At 36.5% G+C, this 19,976-nt stretch overlaps 1 protein-coding gene across 1 annotated transcript in view; it reads right to left on the reverse strand.

Annotated features, from left to right (window-relative positions):
* BRIP1 (BRCA1 interacting helicase 1) overlaps positions 1-19,427 on the reverse strand; it is a 99,310-nt gene extending 79,883 nt beyond the window's left edge. Inside the window, 5 exon segments of the mRNA XM_054709671.1 lie at positions 6,732-6,851; positions 10,353-10,480; positions 15,328-15,513; positions 17,271-17,382; positions 19,331-19,427. Of these exon segments, the coding sequence (XP_054565646.1) occupies positions 6,732-6,851; positions 10,353-10,480; positions 15,328-15,513; positions 17,271-17,382; positions 19,331-19,426 (642 nt within the window). The 5' untranslated portion in view covers position 19,427.
* Positions 19,428-19,976: the final 549 nt, after the last annotated feature.

The raw sequence follows: 19,976 nt of genomic DNA on the forward strand, positions 1-19,976 counted from the left end.
ATATGTGAAGTAAAATATTTGAAAATACAGTGACAAATTTAAGATGCAAATTATAAACCCTAGAGCAACCCCAAAACAAACATGCCTTTGCAAGGACACTTTGTAACTCTTTTTTCTTTCTTTTTTTAAATATATTTTTATTGATTTCAGAGAGGAAGGGAGAGGCATAGAGAGAATCATTGATCAGGTGCCTCTTGCATGCCCTCTACTGGGATTCAGCCCACAATCCACGCATGCGCCCTTGGCCGGAATCAAATCTGGGACCCTTCAGGCCGATGCTCTATCCACTGAACCAAAACGGCCAGGACACTTTGTAACTTTTCTCACCAAGAGGTGAACTCCACTCCTTGAATCTGGGTTTGGCCACGTGACTTGCTTTGGTGACTGAGACATTAACAAACATGACACAATGAGGAGCTCAAAAGATATTTGTACGTTAGGGTTTGTTCTTACGCTGCTCCTGGAACCCTGGGGATATTATATACATAAACCAGGATTAACCTGCTGGATGATGAGATACCCACCCCATGTCCCAGTGGACTGCCAACCAACCCCCTGTAGCAGAGCTGCCTTGCTGACTTGCATCTGACCTGCAGCTGACCATAGACGCATGAGTGGCCCAGCTGAGATCAGCAGAAGAAATGCCCAGCTGAGCCCAGCCTAAAGTGCTGACCCCCAGAATAGAAAGCTAAATAAATGGTTGGTTTGTTACACAGCAATAGATAACTAATTTTGTGTGTGTAATTATAGATAAGTAAAATATCATGGTTTGACAGAGAGAATAGTTGAATTCAGAATTAATGTTAATAACTTAATTATACACTTTGATGGTTTCCAAATTTTCTCTAAAAAGCAGATAATCTTTCATATACAAAAATATCAATGTCATTAAAAATATATAATTCAACATAAAAAGATTATTTTCATTATTTCCACTAAATACCAAGAGTCTAAAAAAAAGGACATTCTTGACCTGATGCATTTGAATGAACTGACAGATTTTAAGTTCTATCAGAGTTTGGGTATAAACAGTTACAAGTATATAGAAAATTAAGTATATTACAAGACAAGACAAAGATTAGCACTAGAAACAAAATAAAACCTGGTTTATAGAAAAAAAATTGTAACAGTATAACATTTGGTTCAGTTTTTATGATATTGACAAAATTACAATAAGGTAAACACCAAATATGTGAAGGGTTAAGGGGGAGAAGTAATGAAAAATTTAGAAAAAATAGTAAGAAAGCAATAGAAGGCATCTAAAACCAAAAATTCAAAAGAAAAGCAGTGAAGCATGTTATTTTTAAACAAATAAATAAATATCAGAATAAACAGGTAAAATGATTTCAAATCATTGACTTCAGATAGTGGAAATTGGTAGAAAATAGAACTAATGCAGGGTCTACTACTTTTTGTTTGAAGCCATGTAGAAATCTTTGATAAAATACATACATACTTTGAAAAAATAAAAATTTAAAGAGAAACAAAAAAAGGTCCAGGAACCAATTCAAGTATATATTTGGTATATGATAATAGCAAAACTTCATATCAGGAAAAATTACTTTAGTTGACTCTACTACAATTGATCGTCTATTTGGAAAAGCATACAGTTAGAGCCTGGCCTCATACATATCCTATCTAATAAAGAGGGAATATGCTAATTGACCCTCACACTGTCGCAAAGATGGTGGCACCCACAGCCAATAATGAGGGAATATGCTAATTTACTGTCACGCCCTCAAAGATGGCAGCACCCACAGTCAATAAGGAGGGAATATGCTAATTGACTGCCATGCCCTCAAAAATGGCGGCACCCACAGCCACAAGATGGCAGCGCCCAGTCCCCTCAGCCCCACTGGGACAGCAGGCACGCCTACCTCCGGAGTCCCCCAGTCCCCTCAGCCCCCCAGCCGCCCAGGGCTTCCTGAGGCTCAGGTAACCAGGGCTGGCCAAGGCTTGCACTACCAGCAGTGGCAGCAGCAGAGGTGTGATGGGGGCGTTGCCTTCCCCTGATTGCCAGGTCACCTCCCGCCCCTGAGGGCTCCCGGCCTGTGAGAGGGGGCAGGCCGGGCTAAGGGACTCCCCCTCCAGTGCATGAATTTTCATGCACCGGGCCTCTAATATTAAAATAAGTCCCTATAAATAAGAGGGTTAAATGTTTTTAAAAAAATGTAAACTATAGCCGAAACCGGTTTGGCTCAGTGGATAGAGCGTCAGCCTGCGGACTCAAGGGCCCCGGGTTCGATTCCGGTCAAGGGCATGTACCTTGGTTGCGGGCACATCCCCAGTAGGGGGTGTGCAAGAGGCAGCTGATCGATGTTTCTCTCTCATTGATGTTTCTAACTCTCTATCCCTCTCTCTTCCTCTCTGTAAAAAAATCAATAAAATATATTTTAAAAAAATGTAAACTGTAACAGAACCATGAAAAATCTGTTGTAAATTTATACAAAAATATTCAGAAAGATTCTCATAAAAATGTTTATGCTGTTTATTTCTGGGAAGCAGAAAGAGGTGTGGGAGCAATATTTTAAGAGAGAATATTTTAACTTTCACTCTGTACTGGTTTATACTGTTAAAGGTTTTTCAAACAATTTTTTTTGAGTTTTAAATTTCCTTTGATTCTTTAGTAGATAAAATACAAAAATGTTTAAGATAATTTAATATATTCCCAACTGTAGGTTGACTATTTAAAGGAAGATATTTTGATGCCAGGCATATTGAATAATAAAACCTATTTTCTTTTGCACAGTAACTTTGTTTTTTCCTCACCAGCCAATAAAAACATTTTTTTCTTAGCCATTCTTTTTCTCTCCTTTCCCCCCATTTATAATCATGAATCCATATTCACTCAATTTTAGAAGTAAGCTCAAATTATGGTTCCGCTATTTACATGCAGTATGACCATAGTCAAATAATCTAATATTTTCGAGCTTCAATTTTCTTGTGTAAAATGGGACTAATATCTGCTCAATTTTCCTCACAGTGCTGATATAAAAAATAAATGAGAAAACATAAATTAACTGGTACAAGTATATATTCCAAAAAGCTATCATTATTAACTAGTGGCCCAGTGCACAGATTTGTGCACATTGAAAGGAAATTAATTAGGAAAAATGTTTTAATATCACTATTCGCTCTTTCTCTATAATAGAAGTGTCAGAGATTAAAGAAAATTAGTAAAATGTATATTAAAATAATATATAAATTGATTAATAAACAATAACATAACAAGACATAATATAAAAAATAAAAACTTTATATAAAAACAAAATATGATGTAAAAACAACAAAAACATGATATAAAAACAACATTGATAAAAACAATGACTGATAAATTGATTAAACTTATTCTAATATCTCCCTGTATACCACATTAAGAGTAAAAACACTTTCAGAGTGCTTGACTAATTTCCCTTGTGATGAAGTATTTACAACTATAACTTTAACGTCACACGCTCTTCAAACTCAAGAGAAAGCAACATATAACTGACCATGTCCGAAAACAGGTTCAGGTAGGAATATTCCTACTCTGTCTAGAGTTTGTCCTTGTGATTTATTAAAAGTTATAGCAAATGTTGGCATCACGGGAAACTGTCTTCGAATTAATTTAAATGGGAGGCAAATCAGACGGGGACAAATCAATTCTTGGAATCTGAACAACCTCTCCTTCTGCAGATCCTGTTAATACTTTAGCTTCGATTCTGTTAGGTCGCAATCTTTTGATAATAAATCTAGTACCATTACAAAGACCCCATTTACTATTAAGATTTTCAGTAACATGATAATTGCACCTACTTTCAATTTTAATTTATGACATGGCATTCCCGATGAAGTAATACTATTAAGAAATTCGATGGGAAATTTTTCCTTTTCAGCATCATCAGTTGAATCGATGGGATCATCACTCAAATAGGTGTGAAAATCTCCATTCTTCATTTAATTTATGAACATGCTCATTTTTCGGACAAAGAATCTCACATTTAGATATATTCTTAATATTACCTACAATTATACTATTTCCAAAGGTAGCTTCAGAGATCCGTTAGATCCGTTACAAATCATTTCACAGGGGATTTCAATAATACCCATTCCTAAATGAAAACTGCTATCAAGTTTGCCATCTCCAAGTTTTACTAACCATTCGCTATAAGCAGAATCCTCTGATCTCATATTTGTTTTAAGAGACAATTGTCTGAAACATCCCCAAACACTACAGTGCTTTAAATTCATTTGTACTATGGCCGATCGCACAGCATGCGGCACAACACTGAGACATTGTCAAAAATCTCCTCTGAGAAGGAGAACTTTCCCACCAAATGCAACATTCAAATTCGTAATTTCTCTTAGTAATCTATCTATGGTGTTCCAAATTCACGATAGACAATGACAGATCGAAACACATGCGTGCGATTGGCGCCAGCGAGAGCTTTATATGTATCACACATGTGCAAGTCAACATTTATTTTTAAATTGCCAGTGCGCGTCATATATACCAGCCGGTCGGTCAGACAGTTGGACGGACACACGGAGGGTCGGTCACTTAGCCTTTTATATATAAAGATAACTTTATAAATATAGGTTACTGGTGGTTTTTTAACTTTATTTTTATTGTTGACACTAATACAGATATCCCCATTTTCTCCCCCTTTTCCCACCTCCACCCAGCCCCCCTTCTCTCTGGACATCACCACACTGTTGTCTGTGTCTATGGGTTAGGCACATATGTTCTTGGGCTAATCCCTTCACCTTTCATCCAGTCCTCCTGTACCCACTGACAGCTGTCAGTCTGTTCCATGTATCTACTTAAGTGTCTGGCATATAATAGGTTCAAAAATTTGTCTGCCTTGAATATATTATACTTCAACTAGTTGGTAATATTATTTAACAACCTGTTCTGAGAGTAGCTATAGAAATTTAAGGTTATTTCTAATCTTTTGTTTATATTAAGCACCAATTTGGCTGTTGGTCCCTGAAATCATTGTTTGATCTTTTATTTGTGTATGCTACAACCAAAATGAACCATAGAAGAAAAAGAAAACATTTTAAAACCTGCTTTAAGTTGCCTCTATTTAATAGCACGGTCACCCCTCCTTAAGTATATGGGTCTGAGTAAAAGCTGTAAGCCACAATAGTGGTAAGTTGTACACATCCTTAACTTTGGCCCTTTTTTTTCATTCATATATTCAACAAACATGTAAGTCTAACTAGATATAGGTCCTATGCAAGATGCTGGTTATAAAATGTGAACAAGACAGACATCCCATTTTTGTCCTTATGGAGAAGCTGGCAAAGAGGTAAACTAAACAATTAAACCTACAAATAAATATATAAACTTTGTTAAACATGGTAAAGAAAAGAGCAGGATGTTGAGAGAGAGACTGAAAAGAGGACCTAAGTTAAATGAATTGTCTATATGATATTGCATATAATATGACCTGTAACTGTACAAAAATGAACTACCTTTTCCCCAAAAGTCATCTGAAAGAGTTTATTTAGAGGCAGAATAACGAGGTTGTTGAAAGGATCAATTCTAGAGCTAATGGCCTGGGTTTCATTTTAAACCAGCCTCTACTCATCAGTTTTGTGACATAAACAAACTATTTAAATGTTCTGTGCCTTAATTTCTTCATCAGCCATTGGGGAATATATTAAGACATTTTTCATTGAGTTATTATAAAAATTGAGTTAAACTCTTTTGTCTTATTATGAAAACTATTAAATTCACAGAAAATTTAAAAGACCTTATACTAACTTTTAACTCACATGAACCTGTATTCATCAGGTAAACTAATATTTCTACAATGCTTAGAAGAGTTTCTGGCACATAGTAAACATCATATCACTACATAAACAGTTATATTAAATAAAAGTAAATTAAAATTATGAGAAAATGATTTGTAAAATACTTTTCAGAGAAAATTGGTCATTTTCTCCTGAGATCCTAGAGAACATGCCAAATATTGAAGGAGGGAAAGAGAGAGAAAGGGAAGGAGAAAATGTGGAAGAGAAAGACAGAGATAGAGTCAAAGGCAGAGACAGAAAAAAGAAAAGGCAGGAATTAAGATGAAAAAGGAGAAATAAAAGTCCAAGGTTTTACCAACAATACTTTATCTGAAGGTCAACAGCGCTCTCTGCTGGACCTATGTCTTTTCTACACACTAGGCGAAAGTAATAAATTAAAATAATACATGCTACCACTTCACAAAATAAAAAAGTATCACCTTTGTAAAGGTATATAGACAATGTTAGCATTTATTTAATAAACAAATAAAAAGTAAATATAAGCATAATAATGTATCTATAAAAATACCTCCCCCATTGTGAGGATTTACTAAAGGAATGGAAACAATACAAATAAATACTAGAGGAAAATGATTATAAATAGTGGAACAAAGTTAATATCAGAATGGTAATGTTCTACTTCAATGCTCTAAGGACACTGAAAGAACTTTAGGGAAGTGGAGTTCACAAACATAAGAATATTGAAGACGCAAAAAACTTTCAGATCTCTTTATAGTCCCATTCTTTCATTTCACAAATGATGAAAAGGGAGCACAGAGAGGATAGGGTTTACCATCTCACACATTAGTAGCAGAGATGTGATAGCACTTAGACTTCTGAGTGGTTTTCTACTGTTCTTTGCATTATACTATTCTTCCTCTTTTTCAAACATGGATTTAGCAAATTCCACATTCTCCTTCTTTAAACTAAACAATGGCATAAATACATACATTTTGTGGAGAAAAGGAGTTTATCTTCCTTAATGGAGAGTTGAGTTTTGTAGTCTTTCCTGAAGTAACTTTTGTATCAAAATGGTGTACTTCCTTTTCAAAACAATGCCGTTTTCTAATCTGTAAACACAAAACCAAAATAAAGTTTAAAATAAAAAGTTTGAGCAGGCTGGAAGGATGGGGGGATAAAAGGTGATGGAAGAAGACTTGACTTGAGGTGGTGAACAAACATACAGTGTACAGGTGATGTATTGTGGAACTGTACACCTGAAACCTGTATAATTTGGTTAACCAGAGTCGCCCCAATAAATTCAATAAAAAGGAAGAAAAAAAAAGTTTGAGCAGGTTAGTTGTCCCCAAAGGTCCAAATAGCTGTTTGTTTTCAGCATTTAAAAAATTACTATTTCTAACTGACGATAATTAAATAATTTTTAAAAACACAAACAGGCACCTTATTACAAGACTTAAGTAAAATTAAAATATAATACCTCCTTAATCCTAACCAAAATAGCTTTAATTAGTGATATGTCAAAACTATAGTACAGTAGGTCCTCGGGTGACGTCGGAGATCCGTTCCTACAGCGCTAAGTAGCATGATTTTCGCCGTAAGTCGGAACCCACCTACATAAGCACCTACGTCACTCACAAGAAGCACATACACAGCAGTAATGAAGTGAAATAGTAAAAAAAATTTAAAAGAAAGATAACAATCCCTGACCTTTACTTGTGGTAAATAAATAATAAAAAACATAAAGCACATATGTACATATGTTGAAATGACGGAACTTTTTTTTTTTAAATAAATAAATGGGAGATGGCAACATAACCAAGAAACGAGTACGTTGAGTCCGACATAACTCGAGGACTGTCTGTACTGAAAAATGATCTTCCCATAAAATAGTTCCACCATATGGACACCAAGTATAATATTATAGCAAATTGAAAAGTAAAAAAGCAAATAAAATAGAAACCTCATTGTAAATGAAAACTCAGAAAAAATTTTAAATGTAGATATTCATCATTTCCTACATGACAGAATTGCTTGGTTACTATTACTTTTACTAGCTAGTTGACAATCCAAGTTGTATTTGACTAAATTTATTTCATAAATATCACTAAGTTTGCTTTCCAAACTGTCTATGCTTTTTTTCTACTTGCCAAAACCCTATTTACTTAAATTACAAAGGGGAGAGGGGCATTTCTATTCATGATCCCATTCCTACCAAAAAAGAAATGAGACCCAAAGAAGTCAAGGATAAGTGTTATGCGTTGAGTCCTACCTCACAACATCCAACTCCATGTACACATTTTTGGGGGCGAGGGGAAATTTTCTAAAGATTCATGCTTCATTTGTAATTGGTGCTTTTCCAAAAATAAACTAATTCATTCTATTTCTAAAAACGGTTTAATTATGAAAGTTATAAAGATTGTAAGTAAAATAAACTACATAAGAATGCAAAAAACTTTTTTAATATATTCAATTAAAAATATTCAATTACTTGCAAATGACATGCTGATTAAATAATACCCTTTTTATTTGTAACTAAGGCTATTAAAAGTCCCAGCCTCCCCATCTCACTGCTATAAACTCTATGAGAAAACATGGTATTCATCTATGAAAAGTACTGTCATTTAAAATATCTAGTAATTTAGGCATTTCAATAATTTGTAGAAATAAATATTTTATCCTGTATCGATATTAAAAACTCAATAAATAAGAGTAAACCTTATAAATATATTAAAACTACCAATACCAAAAATATCCATGACATAAATATTCATATAAAAGGAATTTTGGCAAAAAAATATGTCATTATTAAATAAAAACAGAAGAGTTAAAACATATAAAGTAGCTCTTTTATTAATATATACCCTAAATAAATATTTTACTATCAAATTCCTCATATATAAGTAAGCATCATGCAGTTTCACTTTAATGACATTGACTGTAAATAATCCTATCTACACTAATAAGAGAAACATGCAAATTGACCGTACCTCTGCCACACCCACAAGACAATCAGGAGCGAGTATGCAAATTAACCCAACCAAGATGGCTGCAGCCACGGAGAGAGCAGGAGGCTTGGGTTGTCCCCGGCAATGGAGGAAGCCAAGCTTCCCGCCCTGCCCTGGCTGGCCCTGGCCTCTGCTCAAAGCTACAAAAGTTTCAATTATAGAAGATAAATAAATCCCAGATACCAGGGCCTTCGCTTAGGTCACCGGGGGGCATGGCCGGCCTGCAATCCACCACAGGCCCCTCGCCCAGGCCGCCCCATTCCCCAAGGGAACCCCACCCTGATCCGGGACACCCTTCAGGACAAATGAGCCATCCCCCACCCGTGCACCAGGCCTCTATCATATCTAATAAAAGAGTAATATGCAAATTGACTGTCACACCAACACACAAGATGGCTGCCACAAGATAGCCAGCAGGGGAGGGCAGTTGGGAGGAACCAGGCCTGCAAGGGAGGGCAATTGGGGGTGATCAAGCCTGCAGGGGAGGGCAGTTAGGGGTGACCAGGCTGGCAGAGGAGGGAAGTTGGGGGCGACCAGGCCTGCAGGGAAGAGCAATTGGGGGGAACCCAGGCCTGCAGGGGAGAGCAGTTCGGGGGGACCAGGCCTGCAGGGGAGGGCAGTTAGAGGTGACCAGGCCTGCAGGGGAGGGCAGTTAGGGGCAATCAGGCTGGCAGGGGAGCAGTTAGGCATCAATCAGGCTGGCAGGGGAGTGGTTAGGGGGTGATCAGGCTGGCAGGCAGAAGCGGTTAGGGGCAATCAGGAAGGCAGGCAGGCGAGCAGTTGGGAGCCAGCAGTCCTGGATTGTGAGAGGGATGTCCGACTGCCTGTTTAGGCCCGATCCCGGTAGGATTGGGCCTGAACGGGCAGTCGGTCATCCCTCAAGGGGTCCCAGATTGGTGCGGGTGCAGGCTGGGCTGAGGGACATACACCCCTGTGCACAAATTTCATGCACCGGGCCTCTAGTCATATAATAAAAGCCTAATATGCTAAGTGTCCGGTTGTCTGTTCAACCAAAGCATAATATTCTAATAATATGCCTAGGCTGCTCAACTGCTCGCTATGATGTGCACTGACCACCAGGGAGTAGACAGTCGACCAGTTGCTATAATGTGCACTGACCACCAGGGGGCAGACAATAGACCAGTCGACCACTCACTATGATGTGCACTAACCACCAAGGAGCAGACGCTTGCTGCTGGGGTCCAGCCAATTGGGACTGAGCGAGACGGGCCGGAAACACCCTGGAGCCCTCCCCCAGTACCTCCCCGGCCCCAATCGTGCACTGGTGCAGTCCTTCAGCCGGGCCTGTGCCCTCACAATCCGGGACCTCTTGGGGGATGGGAGAGCTGGTTTCGGCCTGATCCCGCAGGCCAGGCCAAGGGACCCCACTGGTGTACGAATTTGTGCACAGGGCCTCTAAACTTTTATAATAAACTCCTTTGTAATGAGTAACTACCTAAAATTCAATTACAACAATTTACCATTTATTTTAAATCTGTGACCCCACTAATCTCCACAAGTCACACTGAAAACTAGATTGATATCTGACAGCCTTCTTCAGCTATAACTAATGAGATTATTTCACTGCCAATAAACTCTGTTTACCTGCTGTGTAGTTTCTAAGGATCGAATTCTTTTCTTCTCTACTTGAAAATCATCATTTTCATCTCTGTATATGAATGCCTGTTTCTTGGCAGATAATTTTGCAGCCAGCGTAGTTTTTTCAGGAGAGTCTTATAAAAGAAGTTAAAAAATCAGCATAAATAACTTACACTTAGGCAATTTTCCTAAGAAAAAATTGAAATCAAGATGTAGACTTATTTTAGAAATTAATATTTTTAAAAATTGCTAAACATGTTTAAAAGCACTTTACTAGACTACTTTAACAAAATATAACAAACATTTTAAAAAATATGTTTTCAATAGGCAAGTCCAATTTTGATTTAACAGGTTTATACTGTTGTAGACCACTCCCAATAATGTGATTTTTTAAAACATAACTGTAAGACTCTCTCAAGAAAATGCATTTCATTTCTATAAAAATATTTCTTTACAGGGTCTCAATGTCACTTTCTTACTAAGCTATGTTTGTTAGGATTAAAAATATAGTAAAATTAAGCTCTTATAAGCTACCTTTTAATCCCACAACCCTGAAAACCCATTCTCAAGGTCATCAACCTTATAATTCACCAAATAACATCATCCCACTTTATAAATATGAATACTAGGTTTTTAAGAAGTCAAGTAACATGCCAGTATCATACAGCTAGTAAAAAGCAGAGCCTGGATGTGACTAACTCCTGCTGTTTGACTCCAAAATCCATAAGCATAAATAATCTTTAGGCATAAAGCCAAACATAATACTCTGTCTTCTGAAAGTTAACAAACACATTTCCTTTTTCCTTAATGTATGTAAAACTGTTCTTAACTATTCCTATACATTAGTTTCTCCCTGTCCCTAAATGTGTGTTCTTAAAAGTACCTTTCTTCCTCTTTGCTCTTCTCTACGAGTTCCCTTGAATTCATTAAACAAGCATTTATTTTATCAAGCCCAAACAATTCCAGACACCATGAAAAACAACGAAAAAGAAAGTCTCCGGCCTTAAAGAATTTACAGACTACTAGGGCAGAAATATCTGTAGGCAGGTCTAGTACTGTTTTCAAAAACACAGTTTATCTGAATAAAGACAAAAGTGAATCTATACCACACACAGCATTGGTTTTCAAGCTTTTTCTGAGAACACTATATTTTAAAGAAAAATTGCTTATAATTTCCAAAACAGGATGAAAGACTTAGACCTTCTTTGGTCCACCACTTTCTTTCCCCGCTACGAGCCATGCTTTTTCCTAAGACTCAAAGGAACATCATTTGAAAATTCTAAAACCGTAGTTCTGCCTTTCAGACCTAGCTCTTTAATCTACCCGGAATGGATTTTTCTATATGGAGTAAAGTAGGACTACAATTTCAATTTTTTTCTATAGGAATATCTGAGAGTCCCAGTACCACTTATAGAAAAGTCCCTCCTTTGCCCTCTGCTCTGTAGGAGAACTTCTATTAAACAAAAAAACAAAAAACAAACAAAAAAACACCTTTCTGGCTGTATATGGAACTGAATGTGGGTTCTCTATTGTTTTCCACTGGTCTACACTGCACCAATACCAAACTGTTCTAATTACTATAGCTTTATATATAATAAGTCAGGCTATCTCATAGATTAAGTCCTCTCACCTTGACCAGATTCTCAAAAGTGAATTTGGCTATTATTCTTAGCCCTTTGCATTTCCAAATATATTTTATAAAGACATGTAATTTTGAGCTCCGCAATTTCCTGGCAAATTGGTAAAATACCCACAAAACAAACTAGCATAGTGGTTCTCAACTGGGACAATTTTAACACCCTTCCCCCCTACACCAGGAACGTTGAGCATTCTCTGGAGACATTTTTTATTGTCACCAAAGGCAGGGGACAGCGGGAATACTACTGACATCTAGTGGGTTGAGGCCTGGGAGATGCTGCTAAACATCCCACAATGCACAACACAGTCCCACAACAAAGAATGATCCAATTCAAAATGTTACTAGTGCCCTGTTGAGAAACCCTGCCCCAAATAAACCAAGGGGCAAATTTGTATGGGCCCATTAAAGGGTAGGGAATGTCTACCATAAACAATAATTCAGTTTTAGAAAAATTGAACTGCCATCTGCCAAAAAAGATTAACACCCAATTCATTAAAATAAAAATCATATTATCTACATATACAAAAAGGTTTATCTTCATGTTCTTTATAGCAGAGAAGTTTGCAGGAAACTTATTGAAAAGGTTAAGTTTTTAAAATACAAAGTTATAAAGAAATGAGATACATTCAGAATATTTGTTAAAATAAAAAACTCCTAGAAATCAATAAGAAACCACCCAATACAAAAATGGGCAAAAAACCTGAATATGCAGTTCACTAAAAGGAATATTTAAACGACCATTAAACATACTAAAAGATGCTCAACCTCATTAATCAACAGAGAAATACCAACTAAAACTCATGAGAACACGACCCATGCACCAAAATGGGTAAAATTTTTAATGACTGTTGGAAAATATTGGCAGTAACTACTGTAACTAAACATATGCATACACTATGACCAACAATTCCATTACTAAGTACATATCTGGTAGAAAATACCTATTTGCACCAGAATGAATAAGAATGTTCAAAATTGCCCAGCTGGCGTGACTTAGAGATTGAGTGTCGACCTATGAACCAGGAGGTCAGGGTTCCATTCCCGGTCAGAGCATATGCCCAGGTTGCAGGCTTGGTCCCCAGTAGGGGGCATGCAGGAGGCAGCCAATCAATGATTGTCTCTCATCATTGACGTTTCTCTCTCTCCCTCTCCCTTCCTCTCTGAAATCAATTAAAAAAAAAAAAAAAAATATGTCCATATATTTTTTTTAAAAAAGAATGTTCAAAATAGTATTAATAACCCAAAGCAGAAACCACCCAAATGTCTAACAACTATAAGATAAATTAATAAGTTGCAGTATATTCACAGAAGAAAATAATATATAGCAGTAAGTACTACTATATGCAACACACAAATAAATCTCATAAGTACAACATTAAGCAAAAGTAGATGGATATAATTTCATTTCTATAAAAAGCCAAAGCTCACTAATGGTGACAAAAGGGAAGATAGCAAGTACCTGTGGAAAGGTGACTAACAAAGAGGATGAGAAGTGTTGGTCATATCCTATTTTTTATCTAGTTGGGAGTACATTAGTATGTTTGCTTTGTGAAAATTCTTCACAAAGAATTTTCTAGTATAACTACTAGTATACACTTAGAATTTGTGCACTTTTCTGTATTTAGGTTACATCTTATTAAAGAATTTACTTGAAAATATAAAGAGAGTATCAGAATACAACCATGATTTATGCCATCTGATTCTTCAAGAGACTATTCTACCACAATAATGTTAAAATGAAAGTTGTAATTGACAACTGATTTTTTACAAAGGCAATGCAGTGGACAAAGGATAGTCTTTTCAATAAATGATGCTAAATAATTAGATATCCATATGCAAAATAAATGAACTTGGATCCATACCTTACACCATATTAAAAAATTAACTCGAAATGCATCTTAGACCTACAGTAAACCTACAACTATATTTTTTAAAAAAAACTTGTACTCAAAATATATAAAGAAACTCTCAAAACTTAACAGTATTTCACCAAAGAGATTGAAACTAAAAAAAAAAACAAAAGAACCAAACAGAAATTCTGGAACTGAAGTACTGAATAAATGAGATTAAGAAAGAACTAGCAAGCTTAGGAAATAGAGCAGACCAGATGGGAGAAAGAATTAGTGATACTGAAGACAGAAATGTAGAATGATTCAAGTGGAAGAGAAAGAATCGTGAGTTAAAAAAAAATTATTCAAAAAGTATCTGAACTCATTAGAAAGAGCAATCTATAATAATAAAAGCATAATATGCTAATTAGACCAGATGTCTCCTTCCAGACGACCTTCCAGACGAAGCTGGGGCTGCGAGGGAAGCCCGGGTTCCAGGTGCCAGAGGGAAGCCGGGGGAAGGAAGGCCTACTCTTGCACGACTTTCGTGCATCAGGCCTCTAGTATAAGAATAATGGGGCCCTAGCCGGTTTGGCTCAGTGGATAAAGTGTCAGCCTGCAAACTGAAGGGTCCTGGGTTCAATTCTGGTCAAGGGTACGGATCTCGGTTGCAGGCTCAATCCTGGCCCTGGTCAGGGTGCATTCGGGAGGCAACCAATTGATGTGTCTCTCTCACAACAATGTTTCTCTCTGTCTCTCCCCCTCCCTTCCACTCTTTCTAAAAATCAATGGGAAAATATCCTTGGGTGTGGATTAACAACAACAACAACAACAAAAAGAATAATGGGTACGCCAGAAGAAAAGAAGAAGGAAATGAAGAACCTATTCAAACAAATAATTGATGAGAACTGCCCAAACCTATAGAAAGAACTGGGTCCTCAAATCCAAAAAGCTAACAGAACACCTGATTATCTCAATCCAAAAAGGCTTTCTCCAAGGCACATTATATTAAAACTGTCAAAAACTAACAACAAAGAGAGAATCTCAAGGCAGACAGGGAAAAGAAGATGGTAACCTATAAAGAAAATCCCATTAGAATATTATTGTATTTTTTTAGTAGAATACTAACCTCAGATCAGGCAAATTTATCAAGAATAAATGAGGCTGATTAGAGTTTGTCTTACAATACAAATTAATATGTTTTATAAAATTCTATCATATAATTAACAATACTGCCTACAAATAGCATCAGTCTTTGAACATCATTTATTCTGCCTTGCTTTCAAAAAATAATTTAAGCTAGCAAAATGTCTGAATGAAAAGTCAAGCCAAGAATAAAATAATCCAAGGATTTCTGACCACTCTATGAATTATCTAAAAATAATTCCAGAGAATATATGTAGACATACATAATCAATTATGCTAACCAAATTTATCTAAATAAGGTCTCATAACAGCAATAAATAAGGGTTCTGTTACAGATACTAACAGACCCCAGCAAAATATGAACTACCTTGACAAGGTGATGAAGTGCCATTTCTTTCAGAAGGTGGTGTACTTGGACTATTGAAATGATGTGAAGTTCCTTGGTTCATGTTATCATTTGTAAAATTCTTTGAATGGCATGTACAACAACATGACAATAATACTTCAGCTTTTACTTCAGCTTTTTTACTTAAGCTTTCATCCATTGGCTTTCCTAAAAAATAAAAGAACTTCTATTTATAATATTTCTAATTTTTTTTAACTCGATCTTTCTATGCATCTAGGGTGAGCAAACACCCCAATTTGCCCAGGATTGGGAGATATCCCGGGATGCAACACTTTGTGTGCTAAAACTGAAAAAGAACCTGGCAAATTTGGACATCAAATTTGGGACAGCAGAGAAACACTTATGCCAGAAACATGTAGAGAAGTTATCATGTTATTTACATAATTAATTAAAATCTAATTATAAAAAAATTAATAATGTAATAAAGGCACAACAACACTATTAATTTATATTGAGATTTATTAAAATATCATGCATGGAATAAAGACCTTAAATATCTTCTTAATTACTGCTATTTCCCTTAATCAAGAATTTGAAAGTTCAATATGTTAAATAATAATGTAAACACATAAGAGTTAAATCATTCCCACATTATATTTCTATTTCAAACAGAAATATGTTTCATGGTGTAGCAATTATGATACATGTATCAAAATACACTTTAAAGTCAATATTCAAATTAAATAAAACAGGTAATTTTTAATACTTTAATATAATACAAAATTGCAATATCTACATTATGTGCCTGTGTGTTTCAATATACAATTCATAGATACAAAAGAAAGCTGAGTAATTTATTTTCTCTAAAAGAGTACTGACATTATTTTTCCTCTCTATACTACAGAAATACTACTAATTCTATTTTCCAGAATCTCATTTCCCCCAAAGATTAATTTAACATCAGTAAGAATCAAAACAGACAACCAAAAGCTTATAAAATATTTACTTTTTATTTTTAATATTTAATAGTCTTATCAGTAACACAAACATTTCCTTTTAAAAAGCATTATATATTCATACATATATACACACACACACACAATACACACACACACATACACATATATATACATACATACATATACACACCCATGCTTACTTTTAAATTCTGCTAACACTTTAGGTCAAAGCAATCTAATTATATAACTAAAATGTATAAAATAGTGTACTTCAGATTCATTATGTGTATTAGAAAATCTTTCATAAAAGTCATATTACTAGGCATTTTTTTGCAAATAAAGTAAATGTAATGAAAAATAATATGGATTCATACAAACAATTTTACAACAAATGCTTATCTGGTACCCAAATCAGTAGGAAGATCAACTACAATGTTTTCCTTTTTATATATTCCATGTTTTAATGTTATGAGAAAGGGACAGATAAGCAAATATACCACAGAATTTCCTCAAAAAAAAACCACACACACACACCTACACACACACACATAATTATTCCTATTATGGCATCATGAGAGACCCATCTCTTGCATCTTTTACATAAAAATTATAATTATCTATAATAATAAAAGCATAATATGCTAATTAGACCAGACAGCCGGACGACCTTCCTGACGAAGCCACGGCTGAGAGGGCCAAGCCCCTTGCATGAATTTCGTGCATCGGGCCTCTAGTTTTGATAATAATAAGCATGCCAAGATTCTTATATATATTCTGAATCATCAAATAAAAAACTACATTATGTTCAAATTTGTTTGGGGATTAATTGAACATGTTTTGCCATATTGAAACTCTTTTGGAAGACATAATAACATCATAAAGAAAGATCTTAAAAGAGAATACTAAGTTAGCTAGAATACAGATGAATCATTCTGAATGAAAAGTACTTCATTATATTTTTTCAGGTCCCAATAAGCAACCTGAAGATAGCAATCAGCTACTTACCACTAAGAGATTGTTGCCATGCTAAAGCAGAACAAAGTAAGGCTAAGCTTTTCCCACTTCCTGTAGGGCTTTCCAACAAACAATGTTGCTTACTGTTTAATCCTCTGACAATCTATGGACACAAAAACAATAAAAAAATCAATAAACAATTTATTTCATTAAGGTCTCTCTCCATCAGAAGAAAACATGCATAAGAAAGTTCATAGCAACACTGTTTATAATTGCAAAAGAATGTAAACAATCCAAATGTCTATCAGAAGGATAATGTACAAAAAAAATCCTGGTATTCATATAATGGAATCCAATAAAGCAATTAAAATGAATTAACAATCAACAGGGTGACATCTTTTTTTGTGTGTATATTTTTATTAATTTCAGAGAGGAAGGGAGAGAGATAGAAACATCAATGATGAGAGAGAATCATTGATCGGCTGGCCCCTGCATGCCCCACACTGGGGACTGAGCCCACAACCAAGGCATATACCCTGACTGGGAATCAAACCGTGACCTTCTGGTTCATAGGCCGACCACTGAGCCATGCCCACCAGGCCAGGGCTACATCTTAAAAATAACGTTAAGCTGCCCTGGCCAGTGTGGCAAAGTTGGTTGGAACATCATCTGGTACACCAAAAATTGGCAGGTTCAATTCCTGGTCAGAGCACATACAAAGGTTGCAGGTTCAATCCCTGGTTGGGGCGTGTGGGAGGCAACTGATAGATGTTTCTCCCCCTCTCTCGCCTTTCCTCTCTCTAAAATCTATTAAAATAATAATAATAATGTTAAGCAAAAGAAAAAATCAAGTTCTACAGAAAGAGAGGTATAGTATCATATCCTTGTGCAAAGTTCAAAAATATGTAAATTAACTGGATACATACATACATAATAAATATATTAAAGCAATGCTAGGAAAGAAAAAGAAAAAAATTCAGGATACTAGTAATCCTGTTATTTATAAACAAGGTAAAAAGCAAACATGGCAAAATATCCTATCTAATAAAAGAGTAATATACAAATTGACCATCACTCCAACACACAAGATGGCTGCCCCTATGTGGTCAAAGATCCTGCCCCCATGTGGACACAAGATGGCCAGCAGGGGAAGGCAGTTGGGAGGGACCAGGCCTGCAAGGGAGGGCAGTTGGGGGCGATCAAGCCTGCAGGGGAGGGCAGTTAGGGGTGACCAGGCCAGCAGAGGAGGGAAGTTGGGGGCAACCAGGCCTACAGGGAAGGGCAGTTGGGGGGGACCCAGGCCTACAGGAGAGAGCAGTTGGGGGGGGGGGGAACCAGGCGTGCAGGGGAGGGCAGTTAGGGGCAATCAGGCTGGCAGGGGAGCAGTTAGGCATCAATCAGGCTGGCAGAAGAGTGGTTAGGGGGTGATCAGGCTGGCAGGCAGAAGCAGGTTAGGGGCAATCAGGAAGGCAGGCAGGCGAGCAGTTGGGAGCCAGCTGTCCTGGATTGTGAGAGGGATGTCCGACTGCCCGTTTAGGCCCGATCCTACTGGGATCGGGCCTAAACGGGCAGTCAGACATCCCTCGAGGGGTCCCAGATTGGAGAGGGTGCAGGCTGGGCTGAGGGACACACACACCCCCCACCCCCCCACCCCCGTGCACAAATTTCGTGCACTGGGCCTCTAGTTAAATTATAACAAAGCTGGAAAGTTGGTTTACTCAAGTTTGTATATTAACTTTCTAAATGACTGAAATATCTTTAAAAAAAATTACGGTAGGAAAAAAAAAAATTACGGTAGGAACTAGAGTATTCCATGTGGAAGACAATAAATACTTTATAGAAAGCAGTAAATCTGTAAAGTAAAAGTTCCAAATGAGCTGAGAACTTTGTTCAGAATGTTCTCCTTTGCCTCGTAACTAACCATGGACACACAGTTTAGCAGGGATCAGTAATATTTTCCAAGGGTTAGATGTTCTTCAATGAACCCAGCAAATGTTTTCAATCCATTTACTATCTGAGAAAATAAATGTAGTCACAGACTCAGTGTATGTTATGAATTACAGGCATATGTATCTTAATAAGACTTGAAATAACTGCTGAAAAATACTTACAGAATTCATCATAGCAAGCTGTGATGGATAAGCTTTACAAGGAAAGTTAATCTTCACCCCACCAATGGTATATTCAGACCATGCTGAAGACATCATACTTTCCTGTTTGCTTCAGATTCCTAACTGCAACACAAATGAAAATCGATATTGAAACAATGCCATTCAAAGGAAACCAGATACCCAACACTAGGACAGAAATCTGAAAATAAAAATTGGAATAAATATATAAACAAAACAAATGGAAGTGAAATAATTTCCTGCTCTTATAAATCACCAACCTTGAGAGCAGTCTTGGAATCTAACACACCTGGTTGTGTATCCCTACTCTGCCAAAGCTGTGGACCAGGAGTTAGGAAATCAAGGTTCTAGATCAGATTGTGACAACTCCCACATGTACCTTGATCATGTCTCTTCATTTCTCTAGACTAAGATCCTTACCTGTAACAATGCTTAATTTCAAAATGGTGTAAGGAGAAAAACTCCTTGGCATATAGCAGGTGTGCAATAATTCTTACTTAAAGGACAGTATGGTATAATGGAAAGAAGTGGGCTTTGGAATCAGGCAAGCCTAAGTTTGAATTTCACTGTGTGAATCGCGTAGCAGGGGTCCTCAAACTTTTTAAACAGGGGGCCAGTTCACAGTCCC

Source organism: Eptesicus fuscus, chromosome 20 (assembly GCF_027574615.1).
Source record: "Eptesicus fuscus isolate TK198812 chromosome 20, DD_ASM_mEF_20220401, whole genome shotgun sequence".
Lineage (NCBI taxonomy): Eukaryota > Metazoa > Chordata > Mammalia > Chiroptera > Vespertilionidae > Eptesicus > Eptesicus fuscus.